At 36.4% G+C, this 20,898-nt stretch overlaps 1 protein-coding gene across 5 annotated transcripts in view; it reads left to right on the top strand.

The window, feature by feature from the left end:
* Positions 1–20,475, top strand: part of LOC106877756 (sulfotransferase 6B1) — a 29,386-nt gene extending 8,911 nt beyond the window's left edge. For all 5 annotated transcript variants that reach the window (XM_014926767.3, XM_052970219.2, XM_052970220.2 and 2 more), the window contains 4 exons: positions 4,052–4,375; positions 13,857–13,960; positions 14,131–14,296; positions 19,140–20,475. In XM_014926767.3, coding sequence (XP_014782253.2) covers positions 4,052–4,375; positions 13,857–13,960; positions 14,131–14,296; positions 19,140–19,249 — 704 coding nt within the window. In that variant the 3' untranslated portion in view covers positions 19,250–20,475. The remainder of the gene's footprint in view (positions 1–4,051; positions 4,376–13,856; positions 13,961–14,130; positions 14,297–19,139) is intronic.
* The last annotated feature ends 423 nt before the right edge of the window (positions 20,476–20,898 follow it).

Below are 20,898 nucleotides of genomic sequence, written 5' to 3'. Positions count from 1 at the left end.
TTGCCTGTGTGAGGCCCAGTGCTCAAATGATGCCTTTTACATGTCAGCAGCTCAGTTGCTAGTTCCACAACACCAACATCAGCCACATTGCTTCTGTGAAGCCCAATGCTTTTACGTGCCACTGGCACAGGTGCCAGTTATGTGACACTGACAACAGCCACAATGTAGTCTAGATGCAGATACAGATAGATGTTAATATTCAGTGTCATGAACCAAGAAGTGTGGGTTTAAGATTCATCTTGTACATACTCTGGTTTTCTGTAATACGTTCCTTGATTTTGTACTCACCTTGAGTTTTACAATACATACATAGCTGAAATGATTGCTGATAATAAAATAAGCAACTTAAAACACATTATGAAAAACAGGTGTATAATATAGGATTTACTAAAATAGAGTAACTATTTAGTCAAACCTTTTTGTATCATATATTTCAAAAAAACTTTATAAATTATGAACAATGACAGATATGAGCACTTTGACTTTGGGAGCAGGAGCTCATAATAAGAAATGACTTACATTATGGCAGCTTGTCCAACCCATACCAGTATGGTAAATGAACATAAAATAATGGTGAGGTTGGTGATGTATTACTTTTATTTTCTGTCTTCTGATTAACTGTTTTGATACCAGCGCACACGAGACTGGTTCTGGTTCTATGATTACAAACTTCCTTATTTTAAATGATACAAATTGAAACCAATCGTCATTTTGTGCTGATTTCAAAAAGTTCCTGGTATCAAAATGTTCCTGGACTAATTCTGTAGCATGCCAACAGATGACCACACAGTTGCACATGCAGTGTGGGCTAGCAGTGACCTTCATGACGCAGTGTGCTGAGTGATGTTGTTGTGTTTATTTCGCATGTTGTGAAATTTGTGTTTTTGTGATCATGTGTATGCTGTAGTCTGCAATTTTTGTCATGGACAGGAAGTTGGAACAAAAAACCAATGTGAAAATTTGTGTTAAACTTGGGAAGTATGCTACAGAGACATTGAACATGCTTCAGCAAGCTTACAGCGACAAGGCAATTCGTCATATGCAATGTTTCAAGTGGCATAGGCATTTCAAAAGTGGTAGAACATCCTTGGAAGATAACAAGTGATCTGGAAGACATGCCATGAACATCACCCCCAGGAATGTGGAGAAAATTCACTAGGTTGTGCATGAGGACATTGAAGGACAACAAACAACATTATGAAGTGTTTGAGGGAGGACATTCAGCAAAAGTGACTGGATCTGTGAAGTGCAAAGAATTGGATTCTTCATGATGATGCTCCACCTTGTCACTGAGCTCTTCTCACTCATGAGTTTCTCACCAAAACAACATGCTATTGCTTCTACACCTGTCCTATTCACCAGATTTAGCACCTGCAGACTTCTATCTCTTTCCCAAGATGAAAATGCAACTGAAAGGTTGCCATTTTAACGCCATTGTTGAGATCATGAGCAAATCACAGAAAGTCCTCCTCAACTTGCTTACAGAATATGACTTCCAGGCCAGATTCCAAAAGTGGTAGGTACATTGGGACCAGCTGAAGGTACCAGCAACTTAGACAGTCACCTGGGGTGCCATGTGCTAGGGGCCACCAAGGAGAGCATGACAAAGACAAGGAAATTTCCATGACTGTCAGCATGCACATGTCAAAGTTTAGCTTAATACAGTTCTATAATTAAGAGATGAGGAATAATGTACATTATTTACATTTGATGGATATTTGTCCTCATCTTGTTTGTTGTTAACACAACGTTTCAGCTGATATACCCTCCAGCCTTCATCAGGTGTCTTGGGGAACCCAGGTTCGAAATTTCCCCAAGACACCTGATGAAGGCTGGAGGGTATATCAGCCGAAACATTGTGTTAACAAACAAGATGAGGACAAATATCCATCAAATGTAAATAATGTAAATAAAGTTTAGCTTGCCTGGGGTGCCAGCAACCCTAGGGCCAGCCCTGACTGGGACCAGTGAATTTCTGTGCAAGGTGACTATTTTGAAGATGATGTTAAAATTTAGGTAAATAAGTTATTTTTTATTAAACACAACTAGTCCAGGAACTTTTTGATACCACCTCATATGCATGTGTGTGTGTGTGTGTGCATGTATGTGTGTGTGCATGTATGTGTGTGTGTGTGTGCATGTATGTGTGTGTGTGTGTGCATGTATGTGTGTGCGTGCATGTATGTGTGTGTGTGTGCATGTGTGTGTGTGTATGTGTGTGTGTATGTGTGTGTGTGCATGTATGTGTGTGTGTGTGCATGTATGTGTGTGTGTGCATGTATGTGTGTGTGCATGTATGTGTGTGTGTGCATGTATGTGTGTGTGTGTGCGTGTGTATACTTGTGGGCCTCCCGGCATTCAGCCTAGTCGATACAGTGTTGAAATGTATCTATAAGACGCGTATTGGCATCTGTCATCATGCCTATTTTCCTTACAATAAAAATTGTTAAAAGGTATTTAAATATTGCATGACATAACTTCAAAAATATATTTAGAATATCTAAATACAGAAAGTAATACAGATAATAATAGAGAAATGTATTGTACGAAAATTATAAAACATTTACAGAACTTCAGTATATACAATGTTTTAAACTTTTTTCTTTGGAGCATATATGAAGAGTTTCTGTGGACTTCCTACTCTGGGACAACCTACACACAATTGACCATGTGAGAAATAGCCCTGCAGTGTTTGACCTTGGGACTTGTTAATGGTCATTATGTAACTGACTCTCACTGGGAATTGCAATTGTTTGAAATGAAAGGGGACATTTGTTTGTATTAGTGGTATTCTAGGTATAAATACAATGTCTCCCTTGCCACATCCACTGAAGATTTTTGCTTCGATAATGTGAGGCTGTATTTTAGTCAGAGAGATAAAGACATAGAGAGAGACATTTAGACTGAGAGAAAGCAGAGGTCTGATGTCACACTTGTTTTTTCTCTGTACCCCCTTTTAAATTATGTTATGCAATATTGAAGTACTTTTTAACGACTTTTATGGTAAGGAAAATGGTCATTATGATAGATGCCAATATGTGCCTTATAAATACATTTGAGCACCATATAAACCGAACTGAAGGCCGGGAGGCCCACTAGTATATATATATATATATATATATCTGTCTTCTGTCTCTTCCCCACTTTGTCTCACTTGTGTTTTCTCTCTAACTCCCTTTCTATCTGTCTCACATTTTTTTCTCTAGAGAGAAAAAGTAGGGGTAGTGAGAGAGATAGACCTAGAGAGGGACTTATAGACAGAGAGAAAACAGAGGTCTGGCAGTGACTTGAAAGGAAATGTTATGTGTAAATTTAGAGAAAGTTGGAAATGGATTGAGCGATAGGTAGAGTATCTTTTGACTCTGTAAAAAACATTACATTGAAATAGACAGTATGTGGATTGCTAGAAATACGACTCAATACACCACAAAATTGGCCTCCCCCATTCCATTTTCAGAAAATAAGTGCACAGTTATCTGCGGAATGGTCACATTAATTTAAATGACAGGTAAAACCTGAAATATTATCAGTTTTATTTAGTTTTTTCAGTTGTCAACATACAAACAAGCTTTGCTTTTTAGAAGGATATAGAATATACAAGCTCCTTTCAATTTCTTTTTACCAAATCCACTCAAAAGAATTTGGTTGGCTATATTAACAGACACTTGCCCAAGGTACTTAACCACAGTCACACCTCTAATATGATAACAAAAGGCTTCAACCATATTATTGAATTCTTGCAACCTTTCATAGTAGAATTCTGGTATCAAATGAAAATGTGGCACAGATAGTGTGGTCAGACTTGAATGATTCTTTGATATCAGGAATCTTATAATCTTCAATCTAAAGAGAATCCATGTTAGTATTTTGTACTTTTGAAATATCTAATCAAATTTGTTGAGGCATTTAATCATTAATATTTCTAATGAATTCAATGAATCTTCTTACAACTACACTTTGCTCAAGTAGCCATTATGATAATATAAGTGAATGTTGACGTAGGAATTGGTGTTTATGTTCTACTCTTGAAACTTCAATCTTTCCAACATAGGTTGTCACTGGATGTGGGAAATTACTGGAATGTTAGTTAATGGTTCTGCTGAATATAACCCAGAACATAAATGTAGTGCAATGATGGAGCTGATGGAACAAGAAAAACTAGACCAGATTCCATCACCCAGAGTTCTAAACAACCACCTGTTCTTGCATCATTTACCAAAAGAGATATTTACCAAAAAATCTAAAATGATTTTCATGACACGCAACCCTCGTGATATTGCTGCCTCTGCCTACCACCATATATTTCAGTTTAAGGTCATGTATCAGTATGATGGAGATTGGAATGGTTTCTTTGAACTGCTTTTAGCTGGCAAATGTACGTACAAACTATTTTTGATTCACCATTTTTTTACTTAATTCCAGAAGATAATTTTAATTTTATTAAAATTCAACATACAACTTTAATATTTTTCAAATTTTAATATCGTAATATGCTAATTTTCCCTAATATTTTTCAAATTTTTGCCAAATTTTTACTTGTTCAAGTGTGTGTGTGTGTGTGTGTGTGTACACATACATACATACCTATCTGTCTGTCTGTCTGTCTGTAAGGGCAAAGGAAAGAATTTCTATACCAATATGCTGAAAAAAATAGGTTTTATATCATTAATGGAATTTAAAAAAAAATTTCTGTTTGCTTGCTTTCCTTGTTTTAACATGCTGTGTATTTACAATGAATTATTATATGTGGTTAGATGATAAATTGTCTATTTTTTCAGTATATTGGCATAGAAATTTTTTCTTTTGCCCTTATTTATTTATAATTATTTATAATTTTCATCTTAAAAGGTATTTTAATATGCTGACCACTGATAAAATTAAAAAAAAATAAATTTATCCTTATATTAGAAGTAAATATATATATATAGTGAGAATTTACAAAAAAGACGAAGACGTGTGTGTAAACAACAAACAGATGTATTAGTTTAATGCTCGGGAAGTGAGAAAGTCTTTTACGTTTCAAGCCTATGCTCTTTGACAGAAAGGAATACAGAAATAAACAGGGAGAGAAAATAGAAAAGGTTTAGTGGCTAGCGATTTTATATATATATATATACAATGTGACATTTAGTCATTCTTGGTTATTCATTTTATCTCCTGGTGTTTGTATCCATTCAGTTTAACATCCATTTTTTCATGCTTAGAATGGGTTAGATGAAACTTCTTGAGGTAGATTTTCTATGTCAAGATGGTTATTCTGTTGCCAAGTCAAGTATTTTCATTTTTATTCACTTCTTCTCTCACATTGAAAGCTGAACCAACTTTTGTTTTTGCTTATCAGAAGCTGAAAATAAAGACTTGTTCAAGTGTGTGTGTTTGTGTGTGTGTGCACGTGTGCGTTTGTGTGTGTGCACGCATGTGTTTGTGTGTGTGTGCATGCGTGTATACATACATACATACATACCTATCTATCTATCTATATATATATATATGTATATATATATATATATATATATATATATATATATATATATACACATGCTCCATCTACCAATTTCGTTTACATATTATGCTGTTTATATTTCTCATGCCTCTCTCTTCAAATGTTCATACCATATTGGATAAAGAAGTTGCATAAGTAGCTTTGTTCAGAGATAAAAACAAAAGATATACATCTTTATCAAATATGTTATGGACACTTAAAGAGAGGAATGTGTGTGAGCAATCTCCGTATAAACTGGAGCATTATAGCTAAGGCCTGCAAAGGGGACAGGACAGCAAATGCGAGCTCTGCATCACCAAAAAACTAAATATCATAAACTCAACAGTGAATGTTTTAAGCATTAACTTACTCCTGCATGCACAAGCAACAATTTATACTTTAAAATTTCAAGTGTGACCCCTACCCTTCCACCCACCCTGTCGCTTTGCCACCCCTCAAACCTGGACAAGTTCTTCTCTGGACACCAATTATATGCATTATATGAAGATTATGCATAAAAGACACATTTCCCCATAAACTTATGCTGTATTCACTCATTACAGATATATTTTCATTGCATATATTCATGACATCCCATAATTCTCAGGAAAATATACACAGAATTATGAATTCACAACCCCCATGGACCAAGTTTGGTGTCAACATCTGTAAAACTTCACAGTTATGTACACATAATGCAAGTGTGTATGCATGTACGTATATATATATGCCTATGTATGTATATATGTTTATGTATGTATACATGTGTTTGTGTGAGTGTACATGGGTGAATGTCTGTGTGCTGGTGTGTGTGTGTTCATATTTTGTATGATGTGTATGTGCACGTGTGTATTTATATTTATATTTATCAATAATATTAAGATGCCAACTTGTTCTTTTTGTACATACCTGTAGTGTGTGTCACACTTCAAAAGAAGTGAGTGGCAAAGCGAGAGATTGGAGGACAGAGAAAGTGAAAGAGTGAGAGAGAAAGAGAGGAAGAGAGAGAGTGTGAAAGAGACAATGAGTGGTGATGGTGTTCGTTTTGTGTTTTTAAATGTTTACCACATTGCAAGAAAAGTAGATACATAGATCGAAAGAAAAGTTAATACATAGATACATACGTTGTTAAATTTAAAAGCGGGAGAGAAGAGGGACACAGAGGAAGAAAAAGAGAAAGAAAGCGAGAGAGACAGTAGATACATAGATCGAAAGAAAAGTTGATACATAGATACATAGACACATTGTTAAATCAAAGACGAATAACTACAGCAAATATTGGATGTCACTTTCACTTTTCATTACCACACGATAAAATTAACTCACAGTGCGCTGCTGGGAATCGTGCTCATAACTTTACAATCATGGGCCAAATACCTCTAACCACTGAGCCATGCACCTTCACTCTCTTAACTGTAGAGAAAGGGAGTGAATTGATAGACAGTGAAAGGAAAGCCTCAGTCATTTACAATGACACTTGGACTGAAATACGATCGATCTTTTCTAGCTTTACATTTAACAACAACGAAGAGAGAGAGAGAGACATATTTAGTAATGAATAGAGGGAAAGTCTTTTAGGTGTTTATGTTTTGATTCTGGGAGTTCTAGAATGATCAACTGTTATTTCTTTCTTCTTTCTCCCACCCCCGGTACTTATTCACCATCTTTCATAGTTCTTCATGTAATTTTTTCAGACACATTTAACATTTTCTCTACAAACTACAAACAAGCCCTCCTCCCTCCCTTTTTTTCATGCAAAAACTAATGCAAATTTCAAATGGAGTATAGCTGTGAAAAGAGCCCAGATAAATGGATAACACCACCTACAAAATGGGTTGGGGAGAAAAGTTGCCAACAGACGGCTACACGAAATTCAACTCTATACTTTAAAGAGTCTTCTACTATAGCCTTGGGCTGACCAAAGCCCCATGAGTGAATTTGATAGACAGAAACTGAAAGAACCCTGTCATATATATATATATAAAGGATGTGTTATAACACTATTCCACATATACAAAAACAGCCATACCAATAATCCAACATACCTCCATCATCAGCTGCCCTGCAGATATCATTATGGTTTTGACATCTGAGGAGTACCATTCAATCCGGCAGTGTCAACGGCACTAAAAAAAGTGCTGCTTGGGAACAAACATACCAAAAAGCAAAGCACAACTTTCAAACACCTTTACCCTATGTACAATAGTATTCAATCAAATATAGGAAGGATTAAACACTAACTTTAAAATTAAACTATAACATGAAACAAATCTATGTACATCAGCATCGGTATTAAAAGAAAAACCTACAATAACTAAATTATATGCTAAATAGCGACCAAGTCCATACGAATAATAGTCCCACCAATCTTCCAGAGTTGATACTATAATAACAGAAAGTGAAAGATTTATTTCAATTCTCTCCAAAACGAAAACACGATTGAATTTAATGAATAATATAATTGAGTGAAATACATTATTTCATAATTCAAAAGTTAATAATAAAAACACTACATACTCTTAATATATATTACCCTTACAAGCTATAATGTAAACTTACCAGTAACTAATAAAAACAATAAATTTATAAATAGGAACTAATAAAAGTATACTTGTAAATAACTATTATATTTATGTGTGTGTGTGTGTTGTGACTGAATCAAGTAAAAGAATAAAAGAATACCAGAAGGACGTTCCTTACCACTAAACCAAGAAAGTTCATTGAATATTTACGATGTATTTTAAGGCTAAATAGTAATTCTGTTTCCGTCTGCATAACGGATATTTTGGTTGGATTATATAGTTAAGTTTTACACTTCTTTCTATATTCTGTAACTGTCACAGTATAAAAAACATTTCTCATGGCACCAGCACACAATTTACAGATGCTTGCATTTTTTATATTTCCCGTGAATTTTTCACAGGTCCAGCTAGTATTTGTAGATTTCGACTTGCACGAATATTCTTGCATAAAATAACGTGGGAATTAATCAATCGATGATGTATACACTTCATTGTAAAGAACCAAGGATAATGCAAGGGAAAGAACAATTAAAATTTTTCTATCGCTTACCTCCCATGATTTGTATCTTGAAATCCTGTTCGGTCTCCTGTGGCTTTGTACATTCTCATCCAAGATGGAGACAAGTACCAACATTCCTTGATCATTCTTGAGAGATTTCTTTGGTAGCCTTGTTAATCCACAAATAAAATGTGTGTGTGTGTGTGTGTATGTCTCCGTACATGCAAGATTTCTTACCAATAGAGAAAGAGCCAGTTTCTAACCTAGATCCAAGGATCTTTCACTGGAATTTCAACAACATTAGCAGGGTATTTTTGTATATATGTATGTGTGCAAATTTGTATGTTTTACTTTGTTTGTCTTCCCATGCATATACTTGAATATATCAAGACATGCTCATAGAAACTTAAATGATAAACTTCTGGAAAGTTTTACAGTTTCAGTGATGGATTGGATCTATAGTCTTCGATTCAGCTTTCTCTTTTCTGACTTTCAGAAGCCTAATTTCTCAAGATTTGGTATTTAGACAGTGTGTTACATATCCCGGTGCCCCAATAATTACAGGTATAGACCTGAATTTGTAATCTGGGTAGAGTAACTGCAGATTTCTCAATAGTACTGCGTAGGTATTCTCTTTTTCACTGATCTTTAGCTTTATGTTAACATCCACTGGGTAGCTGATTTCTGTGCACAGTTTCTCTTCTCTATCCCAAATCATTATATCAGGTCTATTATGTTTACATTTTATTGAGGTTTTCAGTACTCCTTTTTATTATGATTGTCTATGGCTTCTATTATACTATGGGTTCTTAGTTCTTTATCCTCAGGATTATCCTTTCGATGGATTTCATTATATAGTGTCCTAGCTACAACATCATGTTTCATTGATAGATAATACTATGATGACATTTTCAGACAACTGCTTATGATGTGGGTGATATGTTCGGTGTTAACTCCAGAAAGTCTTCATCGGTTGTCACATTTTACTGCTTTTCCTGCATCTCTGTCCCTTTTGTGCATCAGGTATTTGTTGATATTTCCTGTTCCTGCATTGCAAATGCATACCCTGTAAAGTGGGAGGTAGTAATCTGGTTGTTGGTCTATGATCGACTGCTTTGATGATCAATGTTACTATCATCTATGAGCTTTCTGCTAACATATCCATGCATGGTCTTCTGCTCATGTATTGTTTTCCGATTTTAATTTTGTCTTGTAAAGTAACTGGCAGTTCATGAATGACATTACACAAAACATTTTTAATTTCATTTTCTACTCGCAAAGCAGCAATCATGATATCTTCCAATGGTTCAGCATTTTTTAAAATCAGTTTTGGTAGACAATCAGCATGTCCTAATCTCTTGGATGGTATATACTCCATCTTGAAATCATAGTTTAATAATATTGTACCCCAGCTTTGATAGTGTGGATAGGAGTTGCTTTTTTCAACACAAATATTGAAAATAATGGACGATGATCAGTCTGTAGATGAAAACTTCTACTGTGTAAAAAGCTGTAAAATTTTTTTTTTTTTTTGGCAAAAATAATCGCTAGAGCTTCTATTTCAATTTGACTATAATTTTTCTCTGCTGATATCAGAGAACATGAGTCATGAACCACTGTCTTCATGTTACCGTCTTTATATTTATGTAGCATTACTGCTCCTATACCATACTCAGAAGTGTCTGAAGCTACAACAATCTCCGCTGCAGGATCGAAGTGTGCTGACAACATGTCAGATATTAATATTTTTTTTTATTTCATCAAACGCCTTTTGACAATTTTCCAACCAATTCCATTTCATATCTTTTTCCAGCAGATTATTCAGTGGAACCCTCACCTAATGTATATTTGGAATATAATTTTGGTTATGATTTACCAATCCTAAAAATGCTTGTACGGTCACTATATTTGTTGGAGGGGTTATATTTTTATTGTGTCTGCCCTCGATGGGTCTGGTCGACGTCCATTTCTGTCAATGATTTGTCCTAAATATCTTTTTTTCCTTGAGAAAAATTCACACTTTTCTTCACCTAAAGTAAAACCATAATTTCTAATTTTTTTCAAATACATATTTTACATGCTCTCCGTGTTGTTCCCTAGATTCAATTTTAATGAGTATATCATCCAGATATGGAATTGCGAATTCACAGTTCACCAACATTGCATCCATAATCTGTTGAAAAATCACTAGTGTGACTTTTAAGCCAAATGGTAACTTGTTGTATTTATACAGTCCTTTATTTGTGTTAATTGTTAGATATTATAGCATTCATCGTCTACTTTAATTTGTAAATATATGTCAGAGAGATCCAATTTAGAAAATATATTGTCACTGTTTAATTTTGCAAAAATATCCTCCGGAGTAGGTAGTGGATAGTGGTATGTTTTAAGATATTTGTTTAAACCAGTGTAAAAATCAGCATACACTCTGATTTTAGTATTCTTTTTCTTAATGTACCCAGTTGGTGCTGACCATTGACTATATTCCACTTTTTGGATAACTCCAATTTTTTCTAGCCTCTCTAACTCAAAGTTTATCTGTTCTAATACTGTGAATGTTACCATCCATTTTTGTTTCAATTCTGGTCTGGTGTTTTATTTGAAACTGTGCTTTTGTTTTGGTACTCAGGCCTAATTTATCAGCAGAACTTCAGGAAAAAAATTTTAAAATTTCTTTTTCAATTCGTATGACAACTTATTTGTACTGAAGGAAAAAACTTTGTTTGTAAAACAATCCTGGATCCATATTATTTTTGTTGGTTATCTACCCACTGATATAAAGCAAATTCTTGATGTTTATCAAACTTGACTGGGTTGGTTGCATGGTGATATCCTCAATCTTCGACAGCATCCTGTTTATTGTTATTGATATTTTTACATGTGAATACAGTGATTCCTACATTATTGACATAATGTACATAATTCCTCATCTCTTAAATATAGCATTGTACAGTGATTCCTGTTTGATTCTGATGTAGTGAGTTATTGTCTGGGCCTCTGGCAGATATTCTTGCTATGTATGTATGTATATAGACACATACATATGTATGTTCACACACACACACATACAGCATCATCTTCACCATCATTTTATGTCCATTTTCCATACTGGCATGGATTGGACAAGAGTTGGCAAGCCAGAGGATTGCGCCAAGTTCTATTGTTTGCTTTGGCAGCGTTTCTAGGGTTGGATGCTCTTCCTAATGCCAAGCACTTTATAGAGTGCACTAGTGCTTTTTGCACTATATATATATCTTTATATATATATATATATATATATATATTCTCTCCCCATTTTTTTTTCTTTCCTTTTTTTTTTTTTATTCTCTCTCTATTTTTGTCCACTCAATCCTTTTCTGTTGAAGAGCATAGGCTTGAAACGGCAAAGACTTTTCTATTCTTCCTGAGTGTTAAACTTATACAACTGCTTGTTGTTCCCTCTCTTAGCTTCCTCTTTTGTAAATTTGAAGTATATATATATATATATATATATATATATATAAACCATAAAAAGTCAGGAGGTATGAGAGAAGTTGAATTGTTGGTATAAACAGGATGTTCTGGTGAACTGATAGAATTGTATAATGTGAAGCATGCATATTTATGCAAATATGTAAACAATAACTTATTTGACATTCAAATTATTACTATGTAAAAAAAGTCTGTGAAATGGTTGTAATCCTAAAGATGTCAAGTGTTTAAATAAATATATTCGGATCTTTCTGATTTGGCGGGCGCCACTTTTTATCTATGTTTTATTTAGTGTGTTTTCTACCGAAACACTTTCAAACTTTGTATACTTGTATATTTTGTGTTATAGAACAAATGAAAATTTTTGTATTCAAAGTTATTTCATGTAGAAAATTGTCGTATTTCTGTAATTTCAACCAATCACTGACGTCTATTAAGGTGAAAACAATTACTGCTGTGGTTCGTCAACAAAACGTTGTGTGGTGTAATGGGATCTTTTCCCTTGAATAAAATTAGTGCCATTGTTTGTCAACAACAACTATCGGCGGTACTGTTATTTATGACATCGTTCGTGCGTTTGTACTGGTTTTAGCTTTAGGGTTTTAGGGTTAGGGTTACGGTTACGGTTATGAGTATTGGCAAAAATACTCATAACCCTAACCCTAAATCTAACCCTAACCCTAAAACCCGAACCCTAACCCTAAAACCCTAAAGCTAAAACCAGTACAAACGCACGAACGATGTCATAAATAACAGTATCACCAATAGTTGTTGTTGACAAACAATGGCACTAATTTTATTCAAGGGAAAAGATCCCATTACACCGCACAACGTTTTGTTGACAATCCATAGCAGTAATTGTTTTCACCTCAATAGACGTCAGTGATTGGTTGAAATTACTGAAATACGACAATTTTAACACGAAAAAACTTTAAAAAGATAAAATTTTCTTAATTGCACTAAGAGTAAAAGATGTTTTATATGACATATTCTACCAGTGTCCCAAGTCTGAAAGTGTTTCGTTAAGAAAACAAGTGGCGCCCGCCAAATCAGAAAGATCCATATATTGGCCTCTTATACCTCCTGACTATGTATGCCTTATATACTTCTCATGAAATAATTTCATCAATTGGATCTTCTGGGTTTCAGCTGTATGGTTACTCTGCATTACACTTCTCTGTATTATATTACTATGTGGTCAGTTAGCCAAATCCATTAGAGGAGCTCTCTGTGATAGCCACATGATTCTCTGAATTCATATCTTAGACTTCTACATTAAACCTTAAACACTTGTTTTTCTTTATATTCACCTGTTCCCCATGTCTTACTTTCCCATACACTCATGCAACCTCTAACCACCCACACTTTGTTCTTCTGTCCTTTCTTTTATTCACCTCATACTTTGGGGAACACTCAGACACCTCATCACTACTATCTTTTTATCTGTTCCCAGCTCCACCCCAATCTCCTCCACACATTCTTGTAAAATATGAGCACCCAAGTAGCTTCTCTATAACAAAATACCTTTTCTGCTTTGGCCCCTTCTCTCATACTTTGACTTTTCATCTCCTGGCTTTAAGCTACTCCACTTTGGGCTCATTGCCTTGAAAGCTGCATGGTGACTTCACATGTGCTGGTGGCATGAAAGAGGCACCCAGTATAAGCTGTAAAACAGTTGGCATTAGGAAGGGCATTGAGCTGTAGAAATTGTAGCAAAGCAGACACTGAAGCATGATGCTGTTCTTGAATCCATTGTATCAAAATCAAACTGTCCAGTGCATGCCAGCATGGAACTTGGATATCAAATGATGCCACTGATTATGGCAGCAGCACAATGAAATGTCATTCATCTTATCAGTAAAGCAATGTTGTATTGTTTCAGTGAATTACGGTAACTGGTTTGAATATATGCTCCAGTGGGAGAAGGATATCAAAGACCATCCAGAACTACCCATTTTGATAGTTAAATATGAAGATCTTAAAAAGGTGAAATATCTTTTGTTTACTCAAATGTGAAATTTATTTTTGTTTTTTTGTAATCTTTTATAAGGCATTTTTTGTATTTCTACAAATTATATGATAAAACTGTACTAAATTTTTTATTTTATTGATATTTGTGTGTGTTTGTGTAACTGTTTTTTTCATACTTTCTTTAGGATCCAGTGAGCAATGTGGCTAAAGTGGCTGAGTTTTTAGGCCTTCCTAAAAATGACCAACTTTTTGAAGATATTGCTGACAAATGTTCTTTTGCTAAAATGAAGGCAGTAAAACCTCTTCTACCCGAATATTTTCGAACTCCTGGTGCATCATTGTTTCGAAAAGGTCCAATCTTTGATTTTTATTTTCACCATTTCTACAAATTATCATTGTCATTATTCAATACTTGCTTGAATCAAATGAAATTTACTGAGGCAGATTCTCAATGGCCAGATTCCAATCCTGTTGCCAATTCACCCATTTCCATTCAAAGTAAACTTTACTATAGCCAAACGTGTTTTTCATGGAAGATTGGAAACAAACATCACTTGTATGTCAGTGACACTCATTTACATCCATCACATGATGTCAAGAAAAGGGTACTCGCAAACACACACACACACACACAATGAACCTCTTTCAGTCTCTAGCTATGATATCTACTCACAAGGCCTTCGTCCACCCAAGGTTATAGTAGAAGATGCCTGCCCAAAGTGCAACACTGTAGGACTGAACTCAAAACTACATGGTTGAGAAGCAAGCTTCAACTAATTACGATATGGATATATATATATATATATCATCATTTTCCATCCTGGCATGGGTTGGATGGTTTGACCAGGCTGGCACACTGGAAGGCTGCACCAGACTCCAGTCTGATTTGGCATGGTTTTCTATGGCTGGATGCCCTTCCTAACACCAACCATTCCAAGAGTGTAATGGGTGTTTTTACATGCCACTGGCACAGCTGCTATTTGTGAGCCACTTTGCTTCTGTTAAGTTCAAAGTTCGAAGATCAGGCTTCACCACCTCATTCCATGTCTTCCTGGGTCTACCTCTACCACAGGTTCCCTCCACAGTTAGAGATCAGCACTTCTCTACACAGCTGTCCTCTTTGATGTGCATCACATGACCATACCAGTGCAGTCTGTCTTGCACACCACATCTGATGCCATTTATGCCTAACTTTTCTCTCAAGATGCTTACACTCTGTTGTGTGTGCACACTAGCATTGCACATCCAGCGAAGCATACTGGCTTCATTTCTTTCAAGCCTACACATATCCTTGGCTGTCACAGCCCATGTTTCCCTGACATGCAGCATGGCTGTTCGCACACAGGCAGCAAATAATCTGCCTTTCACTCTGAGAGAGAGGCCCTTTGTTGCCAGCTGAGGTAGAAGCTCTCTGAACTTTGCCCAGCCTAATCTTATTCACACAACAATGCTCTCGGAGCATCCACCTCCACTACTAACTTGGTCACCTAGATATCAGAAGCTATCTACTACCTCTAGCTTGCCCCCCTGGCAGTTGATGGAGTCTATTTTCTGCACATTTTCAGCGTTTATTGTAACTGTGCGTCTTCCACATAGAAAAGCTAGTTTCCTTGTTAACCTTCCTCTGATATTGTATCCAAAGCTAACACTTTTATGTGTCGAAAGCTTACACTGGGTGCATGATATAGAGTTTCTACCTACACCTTTTCTACAGATCGAGCAGAACCATCTACCTGAAGGGATTTGTGATTTGTCTGTCTTCCTACTTACTAAGACTTTTGTTTTTGCTAGGTTAACTCTAAGGCACTTTGATTCTAGACCTTGCTTCAATACCTGAAACTTCTCTAGTTCAGATAGTGATTCAACTATAAGAGCAAGGTCATCAGCATAGTGGAGCTCCCAGGGGCAGCCTGTCTTGAATTCCTCTGTTATTGCCTGGAGGACTATGATGAACAAGTGGGGGATGAGCACTGAACCTTAGCGAACCCCTACTTGTAATCTGAATTCTATGCTGTACTCATTGGCAACCCTTGCCTTACTGGTAGCATCCCTGTGCATAGCTTGTACAGCTCTCACCAACCACTTGTCTATCCCTAGTTTCCACATTGAACACCAGATAAGCGATTAGGGGATCCAGTCAAAGGCTTTCTCTAAGTCAACAAAGGCCAAGTACAGAAGTTTATCTTTGGCTATGTATTTCTCCTGCAGCTGCCTTACCAGAAATATAGCATCAGTGGTACTTATCCCTGGCACAAAACCAAACTGCATCTCATCTAGACTAACTCTCTTCCTAATTAGCTGGGCTATGACTCTCCCTGTGACTTTCATCACCTGATCCAACAATTTGACACCTCTGTAATCATTTCTATCCAGAGCATCACCTTTATTTTGTGGCAGTTGACTATGGTGCTGCTACACCAGTCATTGGGTATGACTTCTTTGTGAACCACCTGATTTACAATACAGGTGACTAGACCATAACCCACATCACAAGATATTTTAAGCATCTCATTAGTGATTCCTGATGGGTTGAGGGCTGTTCCTGTCATCATATCCTTAATTGCTTTATCTACCATGGAACTGCCGATTTGGGTAGCCAGTCGCTCAATTGGGTCAACATTTGGCAGACTCTCCTACTCCCAGTCATTTTCTATGTTCAGCAGTCTTTCATAATGGCATTTCCAAGCCTCTTTCTTTGCAGAATCATTACATGCAAGTGCACCATCATCCATGCAGACACATTTTTATCCTATGACATCATGATTTTCTCTCATGCACTGTTTTGCGATCTGAAACACTCTCCACCTTACCCCTTGGATGCAACATGTATCAACATGCCTCTGTTCAAGCATCTCAACAATCTCACTATACCTACCTTTCAATGTGCCTTCATTGATAATGCCAACTCTGAAAACTGGGAAAGGGATGGGAAGGAGTAATGTTATTCGGAACCTGAAAGTAAGGTTTTCATAATCATTTGATAACAGACATGTTACATAAGTTGTTCTCTTGCTTTAACCTATCATCATTCAAGCCAGTTAAAGATTGTTGCCCCTATGTTGGGGGAGTGGGAGGAGTGCAATGTAAGCGTTGTAAATATAAATGTTTTGAGCATTGTAAATATAAGCGTTACTGCTGCAAATATAATAGGTCAGTGTTAAAGTTAAGTAAATGAGCTGCTATTGGTTAGTCCTTACGTATAGACAGAGAGAGGTAGGTGGTTTGAAGGAATGGAGGTATGCAAGTTTTCTGGTACAGAAGTGAGGCAGAGCCCTGTCGGCATTTCTGGTATAAGAGAAGAGATTTCCAGTATTGGTGGTGGGGTTGGGCATGGGTGGGCGCATTGCAAACAAGCAATATCACGAACAAGCAATGGCCAGCATCACCACATACAGGAGATAGAGAGAGAGAGATAGCAATAAGGGACTTGAGGCCTTTTGCAAAGCAAGGATCATAGCAAAGTATGGAAACACGAGGGGTATGTATGACAATGTGAAAAGTTATTGAAAAATTTAAAGAATTATAAGCAACGTCCAGTATTGCCACACAGAAGAGATATAAAGTGAGATAGCAGTAAGGAACTTGAGGCCTTTAGTGAGGGGAGGATCATAGCAAAGTATGGAAACATGAGGGGTATGTAATATGATTTGTAAAAGTTACTAAAAAATTTAAAGAATTATAAGCCACTAAAGTTATTTTAACTGAAAATACACATGTAAGCATGTTAGTATTACAAGTTAGATAAAAGAATGATGAGTGATTAAAAGCTAGAGAAATTTCCTAAACTTAGCTAGGCATTTTGTGTGGTATGATAGAATCAACATACAGCAGAGCAGGGATGTGAAACTTCAGAGGACTGGAGGATTCTTTAAATAGTTTACAACCGGAGGACAGGAGGGTTCTATATATATATATATATATATATATATATATATATATACACACACACACACACACACACACACACACACACACACACACACACACACACCTTTAACAAAGGTACGTACCTGTATATTTACACTTTTCTAGAAGTGACATGAAAACAATATATAAGTTTAGTTTATTGTATTTAATTCATTCTATTAAATTGCCTTAAACCATATTTTAACATCTCCTATCTATAGGTGGTTATATGTGAAGATGAAAGGTCAATCTTTTTCTTCATTTGATTTAAGAAGTGTATTATAACTTTTGTTTATATTAACTTAAACCAAATACCAGGCCAGATTCCCTGCAGTTTTTGTTCTGGCTTGAAATTTTGTGTTCAAATCCCATTGTAGCCCACTTGGGTGGTAGACTTAAGCCATTGCTCAGTGTAATATCAGCACTAGTTTTCCTGTTTGACAATAGCTTTTTCCCTCCCTCTTCTAAGCTTCAGAGACCCTATAAAGGTCATGGGCACAGCCTCCTCTTTTGAGTAACAGATAAAAGAAAAAACCCATATATTTGCACTTTTTTAAATGTATGAATGTAATTAGCACCAGCAGAATACACGGCTTATTTCAATATATTAATTAATTAACTCTGTTAATACATTTCCCTAAATCTTATCACTTCTAGTCTGGAGATGGTTATATGTATGCATGAAATGCCAGTCTTCCTTGTCCTCTTTAACATAGGAAATGTATTATAACCTCTGTCTATATTAACTAAATCTCTCAGTAACAACAATTCAACATTAGACCAGATACCTTGTGTTATTTGATTCTGCTCTTTGCATTCTCAGTTCAAATCCCATCATAGCCTACCATCTTCCATCTCCCCTTTCTCCAAGTTTCAGAGGCACTTAAAGCATCAAATGTTCTACCTTCCCTCCTAGCTAGACTGAAACTGTGTAGAAACCAGTTTGATGAATTGTACCTGTAATCCCATGGTACAGTTTTGTCACACACAATGTCACATTGATTCTGCCTGATAATTACATTAATGGTACATGTGTCTGTGGAATACTCAGTCACTTTTACATTAATTCAATGAGTAAGCAATTCAGTTGATTGAACAGTTGAATCCGTAGTATAAAACACCAATAGAGAATCATCAATTCATCCAGCTGTTTTGCATTGACCACATCACAGTATTTAATGTTACTCTGATTGGCAACTGATTTCATATTAGAGAAGGTATATAAAAGACAGCTTCTACTTATTATAGACATGAAATTCTTACAGCCAAAGTATCTTCTATTTTACAGGTGTTGTTGGAGACTGGAAGAATTGGTTCACAGTTTCTCAAGAGGAAAGATTCCAAGTGGAATGTGACAAATTTGACAAAACGTCCACGTTGTTTAGTACAAAGTACTAAATATCACTTTAATGTTACTATGACTTTTTCATAGACATCTTTATACCACATTTGTTAGTATGCTTAATAGCTTTACTGAAATCTGAAAAAATCGCCTAATTCTTATATACCTTGAACATATAGTAATATCTACCATTTCAAATTAGTTCTATTTTCATATCATGGACAAATTCTGGGGACTGCATTTAATTCCAAAGATTTTATTTTTTGTATAGTTTATATAGTTGGATGCCATTCCTGACACCAACTACGTTACAGCTGGCAAAAATGAGCTGTACCTGTAATTCAAAGGACCAGCCTTGTCATATTCTGTATCATGCTGAATTTTCCTGAGAACTACATTAAGGGCGCACATGTTGTGGAGTGCTCAGCCACTTGCATGCTAATTTTATGAGTAGACTATTCCTTGGACTGGAACAGTTGTCATTATAACTGACAGTGCTATTTAATACAGGTATACGTGCACACACACACACACACAATGTTTTGATGGTTTGTAATCATCATCATCATCATCATCATCATCGTTTAACGTCCGCTTTCCATGCTAGCATGGGTTGGACGATTTGACTGAGGACTGGTGAAACCGGATGGCAACACCAGGCTCCAATCTAATTTGGCAGAGTTTCTACAGCTGGATGCCCTTCCTAACGCCAACCACTCAGAGAGTGTAGTGGGTGCTTTTACGTGTCACCCGCACGAAAACGGCCACGCTCAAAATGGTGTCTTTTATGTGCTACCCGCACAAGCCAGTCCAGGGGCACTGGCAACGATCTCACTCGAAAATCCTACAGGAGCCAGTCAGGCGGTACTGGCAACGGCCACGCTCAAAATGGTGCATCTCATGTGCCACCCGCACAAGAGCCAGTCCAGGGGCACTGGCAACGATCTTACTTGGCTTGCCGGGTCTTCTCACGCACAGCACATCTCCAAAGGTCTCGGTCAGTAGTCATCGCCTCGGTGAGGCCCAATGTACGAAGGTCTTGCCTCACCACCTCAGCCCAGGTCTTCCTGGGCCTACCTCTTCCACGGGTTCCCTCAACTGTTAGGGTGTGGCACTTTTTCACGCAGCTATCCTCATCCATTCTCACCACATGTCCATACCAGCGCAATCATCTCTCTTGCACACCACAACTGATGCTTGTGGTGTGCAAGAGAGACGATATAAATAATATAATTTTAGAATTGAAAAATAAAATAATTTCAATGATTTATTGTTGAAATAATGTGATGTTTATTTTCTTTTTTTATTTGTGAACTTGAGTTTTGTTTCCTAAAAAATATTTTTTCATTCTTTTTAAGGTGATTAATTATGGATATGTAGTGACCTTACCTATGTGTGTGTGTGTGTGGGAGGTATATGTGTATATGTGTGTATTATATATCATCATCATCGTTTAACATCTGTTTTCCCTGCAAGCTTGGGTTGAATGGTTTGATTGGAGCTGGTAAGGCCAGGCACTGCACCAGGCTCCATTATCTGTTCTGGCATGGTTTCTACAGCTGGATGCCCTTCCTAATGCCAACCACTCCACAGAGTGTACCAGGTACTTTTTATGTGGCACCAGCACCAGTGCTTTTAATGTGGCACCAGTATGAGTGCTTTTTATGTGAGGCCAGCAACTGTATCAATTCTGCTGTGGTAGATG

Source organism: Octopus bimaculoides, chromosome 8 (genome assembly GCF_046866305.1).
Source record: "Octopus bimaculoides isolate indiv1 chromosome 8, ASM4686630v1, whole genome shotgun sequence".
NCBI classification, from domain to species: domain Eukaryota; kingdom Metazoa; phylum Mollusca; class Cephalopoda; order Octopoda; family Octopodidae; genus Octopus; species Octopus bimaculoides.
The sequence above is the reverse complement of the archived record's forward strand: the minus strand, read 5'-3'. Positions and strand labels throughout refer to the sequence as shown.